Source organism: Carassius auratus, chromosome 17 (assembly GCF_003368295.1).
Source record: "Carassius auratus strain Wakin chromosome 17, ASM336829v1, whole genome shotgun sequence".
Lineage (NCBI taxonomy): Eukaryota > Metazoa > Chordata > Actinopteri > Cypriniformes > Cyprinidae > Carassius > Carassius auratus.
Window position 1 is genome coordinate 9,614,834 of NC_039259.1, and position 13,805 is coordinate 9,628,638.

At 37.6% G+C, this 13,805-nt stretch overlaps 1 protein-coding gene across 1 annotated transcript; it reads right to left on the reverse strand.

Annotated features, from left to right (window-relative positions):
• Positions 1-1,138: 1,138 nt before the first annotated feature.
• ccdc6a (coiled-coil domain containing 6a) lies at positions 1,139-13,000 on the reverse strand. The gene is made up of 9 exons (XM_026285668.1): positions 12,531-13,000; positions 11,376-11,525; positions 10,017-10,145; positions 9,701-9,804; positions 9,428-9,588; positions 8,496-8,652; positions 8,181-8,281; positions 7,059-7,180; positions 1,139-2,355 (listed from the first exon to the last, which is right to left on the reverse strand). Exons 1-9 carry the CDS (start codon positions 12,822-12,824, stop codon positions 2,176-2,178), a joined length of 1,398 nt encoding a protein of 465 aa, XP_026141453.1. The 5' UTR covers positions 12,825-13,000; the 3' UTR covers positions 1,139-2,175.
• Positions 13,001-13,805: the final 805 nt, after the last annotated feature.

Sequence of the window (13,805 nt, forward strand, 5' to 3'; positions counted from 1 at the left end):
GTTAAGAGATAACAGAGGTAAAACGTTACATAATCCTACTCACAAATAACTCATACTGACACAATGGCACGTGCATGTGCTCTGTTATATGAATTAAGACATCTTGGTAATGATTGAAACCTGAAAGACATATTTTTAACTTCACATCCTGAGAAATATGTCATATTTTTTTTTATTTCATTTAAAAGCCAAGGGAGCACATGAATAGTCATGCATGGTAGTTTAAAAATTGGGAAATTAGATTTTCTTGTACCATCTAGCTTAATGATTTACTGAAACAAATAAATATTACCAAGAACACTGAAGAAAATGATACTTAATTTCTTTAAGGTAAGTGGTTGCACACAATTTATTTTAGCTAAATCTTTTTTTATTGAGTCAACTATATGGTTTACTACATTTATTTTAATGTAGCTAAAATAAATTGATTGCAACCACTTAACTTTTTGTAGTAAATTCAATTAATCGTTTTCTTTCAGGGAACCCATAATATGCAACATTATTAACATGATATCCTGAATTGGAAAAATCTGTGTTAATGTCTCTTGAACCTTGGTTGTACGGTCATTTCAGGCAAAACATTAGCTATATCCAATAATGTATCTTTGTTGTAGCTGTATTTAAAAGCCTGCGTCAGTTAATACGGTTCATGTTTTTTGAGGATGTGGGCATGCTATAAAAACTGCTATTTATTTTCCTACACTAACTGCACTGGTATCTCTCAAATTTTAACTTTAAATAAACCCATCACATTTTTTTTTTTAATCACTACAAATCAAATAGATGTAATGTATTCCTTTGCAGAAAGAGACCTGGCAACAATTATTTATTTTTTTTATTAAAAAAAAGAAAAGAAAAAAGTAGCAGGGAATGTGACCTGTCAAAAAAAAAAAAAAAAAAATTGGTTAAATCCTTTAAAAAAAATTATGTGTGTAATATATATATATATATATATATATATATATATATATATATATATATATATATATATATATATATATATAAATAAAATTATTATTTCACAGTCTCTTTAACAACCCTTAAAATATTCAGTGAGGAAAACACACACAGCATTATAAGCTGAACACATTTCAGGTAAGAATAATAATAATAAAAAAAAAAAAACTCACACACAAGGTTATTTTGTACAAGCATTTAATCATGTTGAGTTAATTGTTCAACAGTACCTTGTTTTGTTGCATCAACATGTCAGTTCATGTTTATTTGTTATATGACACTGGCATTAAGCAAAATTCCCCATCTGAATAAGCATTCAGAGCACTCACTTTACAGCGAGGGCTCTGAGAGAGGTTGAGCTGCTGATCAGAAACCAGTGCTGACTTTGTTTTCGTAGTGGGTCATGTTTGGATTCTAGCAGGGAGAGACTGGTCCCCGAACAGCAGTTGTGGGAAACCTCTATGGCTGTGCAGACACACACAAACACCCGCACACGCAAACACTATAATCCCACTATAATACACACACAGAGAGGCAACAAGTGCAGTTTCAGTACATTTCAGTCCATCGTCTTCACCATCTACATGCTTCCAACGAGCCACACGCACACACGTCTGTTTTATAAACAAAAACCGGCTAAAACGAACAGAAAGGCAATAAAACAATGAAAAAAGTTTTACTGCCACCCCCACGACAAACGTGCTGGGATTTCTTTTCAACTTCTATGAAGATGCACTCAAAGATTTATCCAACTGAGTGTTGAGCTGTTTATTAAATGGAAATTTTCAATTACATTTAACAGTCAGTCTGTTAAAACAAATAAGACTAAATGTGGGCAGGGAAAAAAAATCCACACCTCAAAAAAAAAAAAAAAAAAAAAAAAAGCAGGCATACGCAGCTGACAACCCTCTTGAACAATCTTTCTATCCTTTCCTCAACCAGCTTCATCACTTTACAGAAGAAAAAAAAACAGTAAAAATAACTAAATTTAACGGCATGGGGCTGGTTATGGATCTGTCAGTAGGCCATGCATCTACACCTCCTCCCTTTCCACATTCCCGGTCCCTTCGCTCCCCAGATCAACGGTCCTCTAATTCCATATCCGCTCCAATCCCTTCCAACCTTTGCCCAGTGGAGGATCACCAAGTTGTTGTCATTGTAGTAGTAGTGTAGCCTAGCTTGAAGCAGCCTAGCTTAAGGTAGAGCACTGTGCATGCATTAAGGCTGAGAGGGGGGATTCTGTGATGACACAGAGTGGGAGGAGCCAGACTGCACCATCGGCTGTGAGGGTGGTGGTGGTGGAGGAGGGTGCTGTGCTCCAGAGTGTGTGTTTGGGGATGGAGGCGGCGTTGGACGCTTAAACTTATCTGGGCTGGTGCTTCTCCTTGGGGATGGCCTCTGTATGACAGGAGGAAATACAAAACAAGCTCATGATGAGATATACTGTACAACAAGGGGGTCAGCAAGTTTTTAATACTTTTAATTCAGCAAGGACACCAAAGTGACAGAAAATACACTTTTAAAGTTATACATCTATCTGAAACGAATGGTGTTCTTTTGAACATTCTATTTATCAAATAAATCTTGAAATAAAATATCACTTTCTACAAAATTTGTATTATTGTTGCTGAAATCAGGTTTGCTGCTCTTTTTTTTTTTTTTGTAACAAAGCATATCAGAAAGATATTCAAAGAATCATGAGACCCTGAAGACTGGAGTCATGGCCGCAAAACATTCAGCTTTACCAAAGAAATAAATTACATAAAAAAAATATTACATCTAGCCTAGGTGAGCACAAGAGATTTCTTTAAAAAACATAAAAAAAAAAAAAATTATAATATTTGAAACTGACCCCAAACCTGGAAGTGTAATTTATAACATCCTCTGCTAAATTGCCTACTAGTATGTGGTTTTGATTTCATCAGTAATGTATGAAGACTGTAGAGAACATGTCAACAGGAAAACTAAGCCAAAACCCAGACATTTTAGGCAATTTTTAAGTCCCAAATACAACACGTCTGGTGAAAAAAGATTCAACAATTCAACAGTTGTACTTTCTGACTGATCGCGCTTTTGCTAAACAAAACTATGCTAAAATTTCCATTGTCATTGATATCATCTCCCCTAGTTTATTTGACACACGCATGTGTTTATATGTGCAAAATGAAGTGTGAAAGTGCAAATGTGACCCCTTTAAGTGTGTTGGAAGAGTCTGGCTCTGCTGTCACTCCTGGTTTATCAAAACAAGCTGACTTTTTCCAAGGCACCGCGGGACATGAAAGTGAGCCGGCCACTCTTTGCTAAAACAAACAGATCACTGTTGCTATAGCCAACAGCTCCCCAACAGGAAAATATAATCCACAACGTTCAAATGGGTATTAGGAAACCAAAAAGAGGCAAAAATAATAAGTGTCATGAATTAGTGACTTATCCAAACCTGTCATTGAATATTATTCTTTGAAAGCCTTAAGTGGTCACTCGTGTGAAGTTGTGTACTATCTAATCAAATCAGCTCATCTGCCATAGCAGGCCATATCTGTCATAAAATACATGGAACTGAGGTCAAGTGACTGGATTTGCTAATACTTTTAATAATTTTTGGTTATATAGATCGCTATGCAATGATGCAAGGGTGAGGTTATGTAATGTGCTAACGTAGTCAGTCACTTCATCAAAAGTCTCTGCTGGTAAATCGAGGGGTCATATTTGTGCAACAAGACATAAACATGAGGCTGGACTAATCGTTGCTGCAACATAGCTAGAGTTAAGTAACATGTTGTAGAGTTAAGTAAGCTGGCCTTCACTCAACTGGACAATATCCAGAGGGTGTTACGGAACATACAAAAGCTGAAATTGAGAACTGTTGAAAATGATTACCTCATTGCTGTACATTTATAGCTAACTTATTTATCTGCTAGCTAACATTAACCTGATAAAGTGACACACTAAATCCATGCTGCAGTCGCCATTTATCTTAAATGGAATTAAATGGCTTGAAACAGAAATATACACTACCACTCAAAGTCTGGGGTGATTTAAATTTTTTAAATCAAATATTTCAACTTTTATTCAGTAAATAATAGACTGTAAATAGACTTTTGATGCTTTAAAAAGATTTGTAAAAAAAAAAAAAAAAAAAAAAAAAAACTTTAAATGACCATTCTTAAAAGGGGGGTGAAATGCTATTTCATGCATACTGAGTTTTTTACACTGTTAAAGAGTTGGATTCCCATGCTAAACATGGACAAAGTTTCAAAAATTAAGTTGTACGTTTGAAGGAGAGTTCCGGTTTGTCACAAGTTTCGGAAAGTTTTTTTGAGTATGGCTCTGTGTGACATTAGATGGAGCGGAATTTCCTTATATGGGTCCTAAGGGCACTTCTGCCAGAAGAGCGCGCGCTCCCGTAGAGCAGAGCACAGCAGAGACATTCACTGATCAGAGCGAGAGCGAATTGTCACAAAAGAAGTGTGTTTTAGACAACCCTGCACAGATTACCAAAAAAAAAATAGCATTAAGGGACCAGTGGATGGAGTTTATTTTTACAGAGCATAAACGGAGTTGGGCAAGTGTTTTTGTTTGTTCCCTGCATTTCGAAGATGCTTGTTTTACAAACAAGGCCCAGTTTGACGCCGGATTTGCATATCGTTTATTTCTTAAGGATAATGCAGTCCCAACGAAAAAGGGTCACGATCGTGTGTTGGAACCGCAGGCGGTGAGTAAAACTGCTTCAAATATCTCTGTGTTGTTAACTTAGCAATTGGCGTGTAAGCACATCAAGTACACAACATGTGATGTTGTCATCAAACTGCACTTTCCACATGTACAGCTTAAAAAAAAAAAAGACGACATAAAGTGGAACTTAGTCATTTTCCAAAACCGCTAAGCAAATATATACAGTTTCAATGCATACTAGGGCTGTGCAAAAAATCGAATGCGATTTTCATGCACCTCTCATCAGTAAAGATGCTCCTGTAATTAGAAGTATATCTCCAGCATGTGCGTTTAGATCAGGGTTGCCAGGTTTTCACAACAAATCCTGCCCAGTTGCTTCTTAAAACTAGTCCAAAACTAGCCCAATCGCGTTTCCGGGAGGTTCCCCGATAAAAATTGCTTCCCGGGGTTAAAATATACATTTTTGGGAAGGGTTTCCTTGGTAAAATTAGCATTTTAGGGGCTAAATATCAAGTTATTGGTATTGGGATTGCTTCAAACCGTGGACATGAAAAACAACCGCAGACTTGGCATCACTGGTTCAGGTGGAGCGGCAGTTACTACACAGAGCCGTAGTCTACCGACAACTAACACAAAATCGCTTTCAAAATCGACAAAGAATCGCCTGCGATTTTAGCATCGATTTTGTGTAGATTGTCAGTGAATTACGGCTCGGTGTAGTAAATGCCAACCAGTTTTGCCAAGTCTGTGGTGGTTGTTTTTCATGTCCGCGGGTCACAGCGACCCCAATACAAATAACATGATATTTAGCCCCTAAAATGAGAATTTTACCAATGCAACCCTGCTAAAAAACGTATATTTTAACCCCGGGAAGCAATGTTTTATCGGGGAACCTTCTGGAAGCGGGATTGGGCTAGTTTTGAGAAGCAACTGGGCAGGATTTGTTGTGAAAACCTGGCAACCCTGATCTGAACACATGTGCTGGAGATTTTAATTACACGAGCGTCTTTACTGATGAGATGTACATGAAAATCGCATTCGATTTATTGCACAGCCCTAACATAGAGACGTCGTTGTTGTTGCTGCTCTTGTTAAATTTCAGCCTCTGGATCTGATTCTGGATCATAAATATACGCTGAATCTGACTGTTAGCCATGGTTTGTTTAGGATGATGTTTCTTTCCTCACGGTAATGTCACAACTTCCAAACGCTCTCAATGCAAAAGCCTACTCGCCCTCGTGATTCTTTAGCTCCGTCCACATGTCACACCTCCAGCCGGTCGTGTTTTTCCGGGAAAAATCGGTCCAGACTATCTTTCTCTTATAAAAATAATAAAACTAAAGACTTTTTGGAGTTATGAAAGATGCAGTACTACTTTATAGGTACTCTAGATTAACAGGATATTGAGTGAAAACGAGCATTTCACCCCCCCTTTAAAGCATAAAAAACAATGTGTCCAAGTTTCCCCCCAAATATTAAGCAGCACAGCGGTTTTCAACATTGATAAGAAATCTTTAAATTCAGGAAGTAGACCTTTCATTTGGAAATCATTAGCTACAGTGCCACTTCAACTACTCTACAGCAGCCATGAATGACAGGAAATGAGATGAAAGACTGTCCAGGTCTTGTTTGAGCAGGCATGAACCTGGTCCTGACACACATAAAGTCAGGAATAATTGTTTTTACAAATCAACAGTCAATCTTTAATCTCACCCAAGAGAGTGACAAGATTAAGAAATAATTAACCATGTCAGTTCATCAGCATACTTTTTTGTTCGTTTAAATAATATTCCTTGGGAAAAGTGAAATTTTAAGTGTGAAACTTGTGCAACATGTTTTTAATAACTACATTTAAAAATGTTGGCCATCCTCACCTGTATGCACAAAAACATGATGGATGTGTCTATTGAGCGAGTTTATCTTATCTGGGTTTCTGCATTATAATATAATCTTTATTATACAGTGAAAGACATGGCACCTTTGTGTTTGTTTTGGGTGGAGTAAGTGCACTATCTCTCCATCTAACAGGTCAGAATACACCGCAAGGTACACAGAAAGTCAGGATGCAGCTTTTGGGCTTAATCTTATTTGAATGGCTGAGGATTCAAAGTACTGGTCTATATTAACTTAGACACACAATGGGGATGAGGAAGAGTGTCCTGAGGTCGAGCGTCACCACGTGACTCACACATGAGTCATCAAATGTGCTGTTTTCAATTCATCTATTACATTGGATCTTAACTGAAAACAAGCGGCCCATGACACACACTGCTTCCTGCATGAACACATCTTGCTCAACATGAAGGTGAGCTTGAGCAGAGAGTATGTTTCTATATATATATATATATATATATATATATATATATATATATATATATATATATATATATATATATATATATATATATGCTGGCTGTGTGTGTAGGCACCTGTACAGCGTGTGAGGGTCCTGGGTGGATGTGTAGCCCGGGAGATGTGTAGTGGGGGAGTGGTGCTCGGCTCAGCGTGGCCGGAGGGGTGAAACCAACTGTGTGACTAGCGTACGACAAACCTGGAATGAAAAAAAAAAGCATCTGCTAATTACTTTTATTGAAGTCCTTTATGCTGTTTATTTTGTGAGATGCCAATATTTCTAAAACAATGACAGTATGCAGAACAAATAGATTACTCCTCAGAGATCATGAGAAAATGTATAATAATTGGTCTCAGCACAGAAAACTAATGAAAGAACTATATTTATAACTATATATATATATCAGCTTCCCTCAGCAATACAATAGAAAATGTGACTTTCACACCATCAGATGTGCGGTGTTATTAATTTCATCATGCATATCTAAAAGGTCATTAATAGTTTTTTTTGTTTTTTTAAAGCATGCGTTTTTAACATGATGCAACCCATTAATGCAGTTACCAGCAATAAACAAAATGTTTAATTTTTTTCCTGATTTAAGCACTCCTTATCAATATTAATCTTTTAACTTCATAAACATTTGAATTGCATAACTTGATATACTGGTTTACAAGATTATTTTAGTTTATTACCTAGCTTATCTATTTTGTGTTTATCAAACCCTACGCCTAATGCTAATTTAAAAACCATAAAACATCTACATCATCAATCTAGAAGATTTATGTTTGTAGACCTCAAAGGTTAGCCCTCATAGATCAGTTTAATCTCAGAATGGCCTAATATACCTTCACATCACTGTACAGTACAGCCTGCATAATAATTAACACCCCATAAAAACACATTTGTCTAGTCATCAGCCTATAAATTGAACCAAAGACTGTGTCCCGAAAGCCTGTGTTGAGTGTAAAAAAATGGATGTGAACCAAAGACAAACCACATCAAATTTGTGTCCAGTAGTTATTATAGCTATTACGCTTTTGAAATGTTAAACATGCTCACCTTTTTATTAAAAATAGAATAAAAACATTTGCTAAATGTTTTAAAAAAGTGAAATTGTTACAATTTAAATTAGCTGTTAAAGACAGTTGCTGCAGTAAAAGAGTGAGAAATCTTCAAAGCAAACTGCGTGGGCACATACCAGGGGAGATGGGGCGGCTGGATGAGGGAGAGGGGGTGTAGGGGATTGGGCTGGACACCGTACGAGCTCTCAGTCCCTGAGCAGACATCTCATTAAAATATCTAGAGAGACAGAGAAAGATAGTGAGAGATGAGAAAACAATCTGGCAATGCATGTTTCCATTATAATTGTTGCTATAACCAGGGTTTAAAATGAACCAGGTCTGTCCTACAATGCTCATGTTAAGACCAGTAAGTCTGGTTATTTTCAAGGTTTATTATATGTAAATAAGGTCACAGTTAAGTCATCTTTTGTATTTGTGTGTAATTAATGCACCTCTCATCGTCCATCTCAAGGCTGCTCTCACTCTCTGACAGCTGTCTACACAGTGCCTCCCTTCTCTCCATTTCTCTCTGGAGTTTCCTCTGAAGACGAATGTTCTCTTCCCTCATCTGTCTTTCCTCCTCAATATACTGAGCCCGCTTCTCTGTGTCTGGAGGGAGAGAAACATGATAGAAAGCATACATTGAAAATGTTACATATACATATAAACTGCAATTTAAACCTGTAAATAAATGTTTCAGGATAAAAAAAAAAAAAAATGAAATACAAGATGCCCTTTGAAGTGATCAATTTGATACTTGAAAATACTAAGACGTGTGTTAATTCATGCTTATTCAGTTAAACCTTCTCAATTGTTTTGCTGATATTTATATTGAATAAAAAAAAAACTATTCAAATAAACAATGCATAAGGATTTTTTACGGTTCCAAGCCTACTATATAGTTTTAATAAATAATAATAATTAAAAAAATAATAATAATATTATTATATATATATATATATTTAATATATATGCACTGCTGTGTTAATCCCTGATTGAAGATTTAATGAGAGTGATACCATGAGCTAGAATCAAGCTGTGGTTGTCTTACCCTAATGTAAATGGAGAGGTCTCCCTCTAGTGGCCATGACAATTAAAGTATTCAAGTTAAGAATACAACTAATGCTATACTGTGCTACAAACTATGGCTGTATTGTACTACACATATCTCCACTACAAAATAAAACCTACTTTGGTACAATGTACTACTAATTGCAAAGTACTAGACCTAATCTGGAATTGTATATACAGTAGTATGGATACCATACGCTACTGTTAATTTTAAACAAAGGTTGTATTCCAATTTGCAGAACAGTTTGTTGTAGTACAACGGCAGAAGAGGGTGTGCAGGAGTGCATGCGTGCGTAATGATACAAAGACTCACGATGGAGCTCAGTAGTGCGAAGGCTCCGTTTGAGCCTCTCCACTTCACTCTTGAGGTAGCGGATGTGCCGCATCATGTTCTCCGGAGAGTCAATCTCCATGGAAACTTCACGTGGAGAGGGCGGGGCTGACACTGGCTGGTCAAGCTTCTCCTGCAGAATCCTGCCAATCAGAAAAGAAAACAAATCACCTGGTCAAGTGTTTGTGGACATGTACAAAGATTTATAGAAGACAAAAAACACATCAAGACAGACCAGATCACAAGAGACATTACCTTTTCTCTGCCTCGAGTTTGTCCATGCGCTTCCAAAGCCGGTTGACTAATGCCTCCTGCTCTTGTTCTAGAGTGTTTTCCAGATCTATCTTCTCACGTCGGAGCTGCATACATTTTGTGCAATTAATAAAACAAGTCCATGGTTTTAAAATAACGCATGATCTTAGAGCCAGGTACTGGCAGATCCCCAAAACAAACAAAACCAGGTACTTGGAGATGCCAACTGCTTTGAACATTTTGTGCAATAGATTGTGGGAATTCAATAATGAGAGGTTTAGAAACGATCCTGTTCTACAGGAATGTTTAAAGAAGGTACCTGCTCTAGAGTGAGCTGTTTGGTGATGGTGTCGTTCTCCAGTTTTTTGATCTTCTTCATCAGTTTATTGACCTGGAATTCCTGCTCTTGCTCCAAATGCTGCTCCAACTCTGCCTTTTCATGCTGAAGCTGAAAAGAAAGCAAGCACATAAGAGAGTAAGTAAAAGTAAACCAGATGCAACATACCCAAATTTAAACACAATGGGCAGCCCAAATGAGCTGGGATTCAAAGTGACGTTTTGGTTACACATTTTTATCCTGGTGACCTTATAAATGATAACACCATAATTCATTCTTCATGGTAACCATTTTGAATGCTCTTGCTTATTTGCATTGTTGCATTACCATAGCAAAATATCTAAACCAGATGAATTTGCAACCGTGTTCAAAATTCAATAGAATCACAGAAAAACAAATGTTTGCAAGCCATACTATATTATATATGTATATATGACAATGATATATATACACAAGCGATGAGTGTAAAAGCATAAGAGATAATTCTAACAACAGGTCTAAAACACTAACATACTGGGCCAGACTTTAATTGTTGAGCTTTGCATTTTAGCACCACTGTTCAAAAGTTAGGGGCCAGTAATTTAAAACATTTTTTGTAAAGAAATTAATACTAAATAATATTAACACTAAGAACACAATTTATCAAGCAGTAATGGCACTGACAAAGTTACTAATATTTTCTATATCTCCTTAGAACCTTTTATTCATCAAAGAATCATTAAAGAATTACTGACATTCCACAACAGCAGTTTTCAAATATGACAAAAATAAATGTTTCTTGAGCAGCATATTAGAATGATTTCTGAAGCATCATGTGACACTGTAGATTGAAGTAATGATGCTGAAAATTCAGCTTTGCCATTTTAAAAAATGACCATGGAAATTACTATATTTTACTTAATAAGCAAACACCTTCTTTCAAAATCATTACAAAATCCTACCGAACCCAAACTTTTGAACAGTAAGTGGACATATACAGTCGGCATGACTCATTAGTATGCACACTAATCTCTCTTGCTACTCCTCCACACAATACAGCACACCTACTAAACACACGCAGCATAATGTCATCTGGTCTCAGCAGAAGAGTCAGATTCAGGAATGAGCCAAAACAATCTTTCATACAATTTAATCAATTTAACGTTTTTTTGCTTAACTCCAGTGGAAATCCAAATTCATTATTATATAAGAAAGCTGTTGAACAATAAATTTATAATGACATATGCACTGTACATCAATGTGAAAGTTACCCTAAATGGTGATTCTAAGGGCAGGCGATCACATTTCCTACCCCTGACCTCAAACACCACTGATGGCATCTTTCCTTCTAGAGTTTCTCACCTGCATGAGCTTCCTGGACAAGTCATTGGTAAGGAACTCTTCTTCTTTCTCATAGTTGACGGCGAGTGTCTCTTTCTCCTTTTGGAGAGCCTGAATCTTCTTAAATAAAGTGTTGGAGATGAACTCCTCTTCTTGTTCTGCACGCGCTTGCTGTAGAAAAATAAACAACAAACGCTGGCATATAAAAAAAGGCAATTATTCTTGGAGATTTTAACACTTAATCTTCAAACATGATTTTAAGAATACCATATTTTAGATCACAAATACCAATTAGAAAGAAACTATGGGCAATTATGACCTAATTATTTTCAATGGGAATATAAAACCTATTATGCAATCTAAAAAAAAAAAACATTTAAAATCCACCAGAAGTACTCAAACGCATGTCAACATCCTGCATTAGTTGCATTTTACCCAGTAAATAAACTGCACAACCAATAAGCATAACACTGCCATTATCAATTTCCATCTTTAAAGATTGTCATAAATGCAAATGCACTGGATATCAGTGTCAGTGTTTCTCCACTGACACTTGAGTGTTGGCTCTTGGTCTAAATGCAGATGGTCAGAGTGAAGGGCTGATTCACATACAGGATGTTGACGCATTAGAGCCAAATATTCAGAGTGCCAACTTCCCACCCTGACACAGGCCTCAAACATAAACTACTGAAGACAAACCCATTCGCGTAACGCAAAGTATCAGACGTGCAAAAACAAGTTCTGCGTTAAAAACCACGAGTATGACTAAGCATGTGGTTGTGGTATATTAGTAAACCCCTTATGTGGTCAGCTCACACACACAAACACCAGCGGAATGCTACGGAACACAAAAATAAGGTCAAGATAATAAACATATATATATATAAAAAAACATTCGTTATACCAGTCCATACTGAAATGTAAACTATCTTAACGCAGCTGGCCTGTGATATACATTAGAACTAATGCCATTGTTATTGGCTTAGCTGTTATCACAGTTAGCTCGAATGCTAACAAGCTAAATACCCTTGAGAGCTTCTTTTTGCCCACCAAAACAGGTTAATTCTGCACCCCGATGTGGTTTGTAATGTTCCTCAGACGTCTTTGCTTGCCGTGACGGTGTTGTCAGGTGTGCCGCGGGGATTAAAGCGGTAATAAAAACACGGGCTGACTCACGATGGTGACGCTAGCTTTGCGCAGGTCGCGGTTCTCCTCCTGCAGCGCTTTGCACTTCAGCTTGAATGTCTCCAGCTCGATCTTCAGCACTTTGTTCTCCTGCTGCAGCGAGGCGAGCCGGTTTGTCAGCTCCTCCAGGCGCGACTGCGAGATCACGAGAGCTTTGGCGGCGGCGCTCGTTGTGGTCGTGGTGGTGTTGGATGCGGCCGCCGAGGTGCAGGAGGACTGCGGGGTGGCGGAGCTGCTGCTGCTGCCCGCGCCGTCCGTGTCGCTCTCGCTCGCGCTGTCCGCCATGGTGTCCCGCGCTCGATACCTAGGGCTCGCGACGGTCCTCGAGTGGAGTGGACGTGGATATCAGGGTCTGGGGACTAAGAAGGATGGAGCAAGTGTGGCTAGGCTGGAGAGGGAGGGAATGCTCCGAGAAATGACTGGGCGTGCTGAAAGTGCAGGCGAACGGGGAGGGTGGCGCCGTCATGTGGTGGACAGGACAGTGCGTTTGGGATTTTTTTTTATCCATCCAAGTGACTCGAATCTTTTGAACACTTAAGGATTTGTTCAAAAGGGTTAGATGATTCGTTCAGCTGATGACAAGTCTTGTTTGTTTTATATCGGGGGTCACCAGACTCGGTCCTGGAGTGCCAGTGACCTGCAGTTTTAGCTCAAACCCTAATTAAACTGCTGAACCAGCTTATCAACTTCCAGGCGGGTTTGTTTTAGACAACTCTGCAGGACACTAGCCCTCCAGAATCATGTCTGGTGACCCCTGTTATAGGTGAATGTTTGAATAATTCACTCAACCAATTCATGCCCCCTTTTTTAAACTAAGAGACTCTATAAAGTTTGTTACATTTTTTTCTGCGTGTATTACAACAAATTTCAAGCAGTTTTCTCAATGGATCGTCATGAGGTAGAAATCACACCCAACATAACTAAACCAATTAACTGAAGAGTTCAACAATGTCCATCAGTTCTTAATCATTTTAAATATGTGTGATGATTGCATGTTCAGGTAATGTTTTTATCCGTATGCTTCATTTGATTTATAGGCCATCCCCATACAACATATATAGTAATGTTTGTATTATACAGTTACCCTGAAAAATATTCTGACAATTAACCTGACACAAATGTACAAATGTCATTGCTCAATATAGCAAAATATTAAACCAAGTACATTTATGTAAAAAAATAAAACAAGCACACTCGTAGTGCAAAACTTTTAACATAAATTCATTTGTTAGATATTGAATGATAAAACAATAGCTATACCCGTCA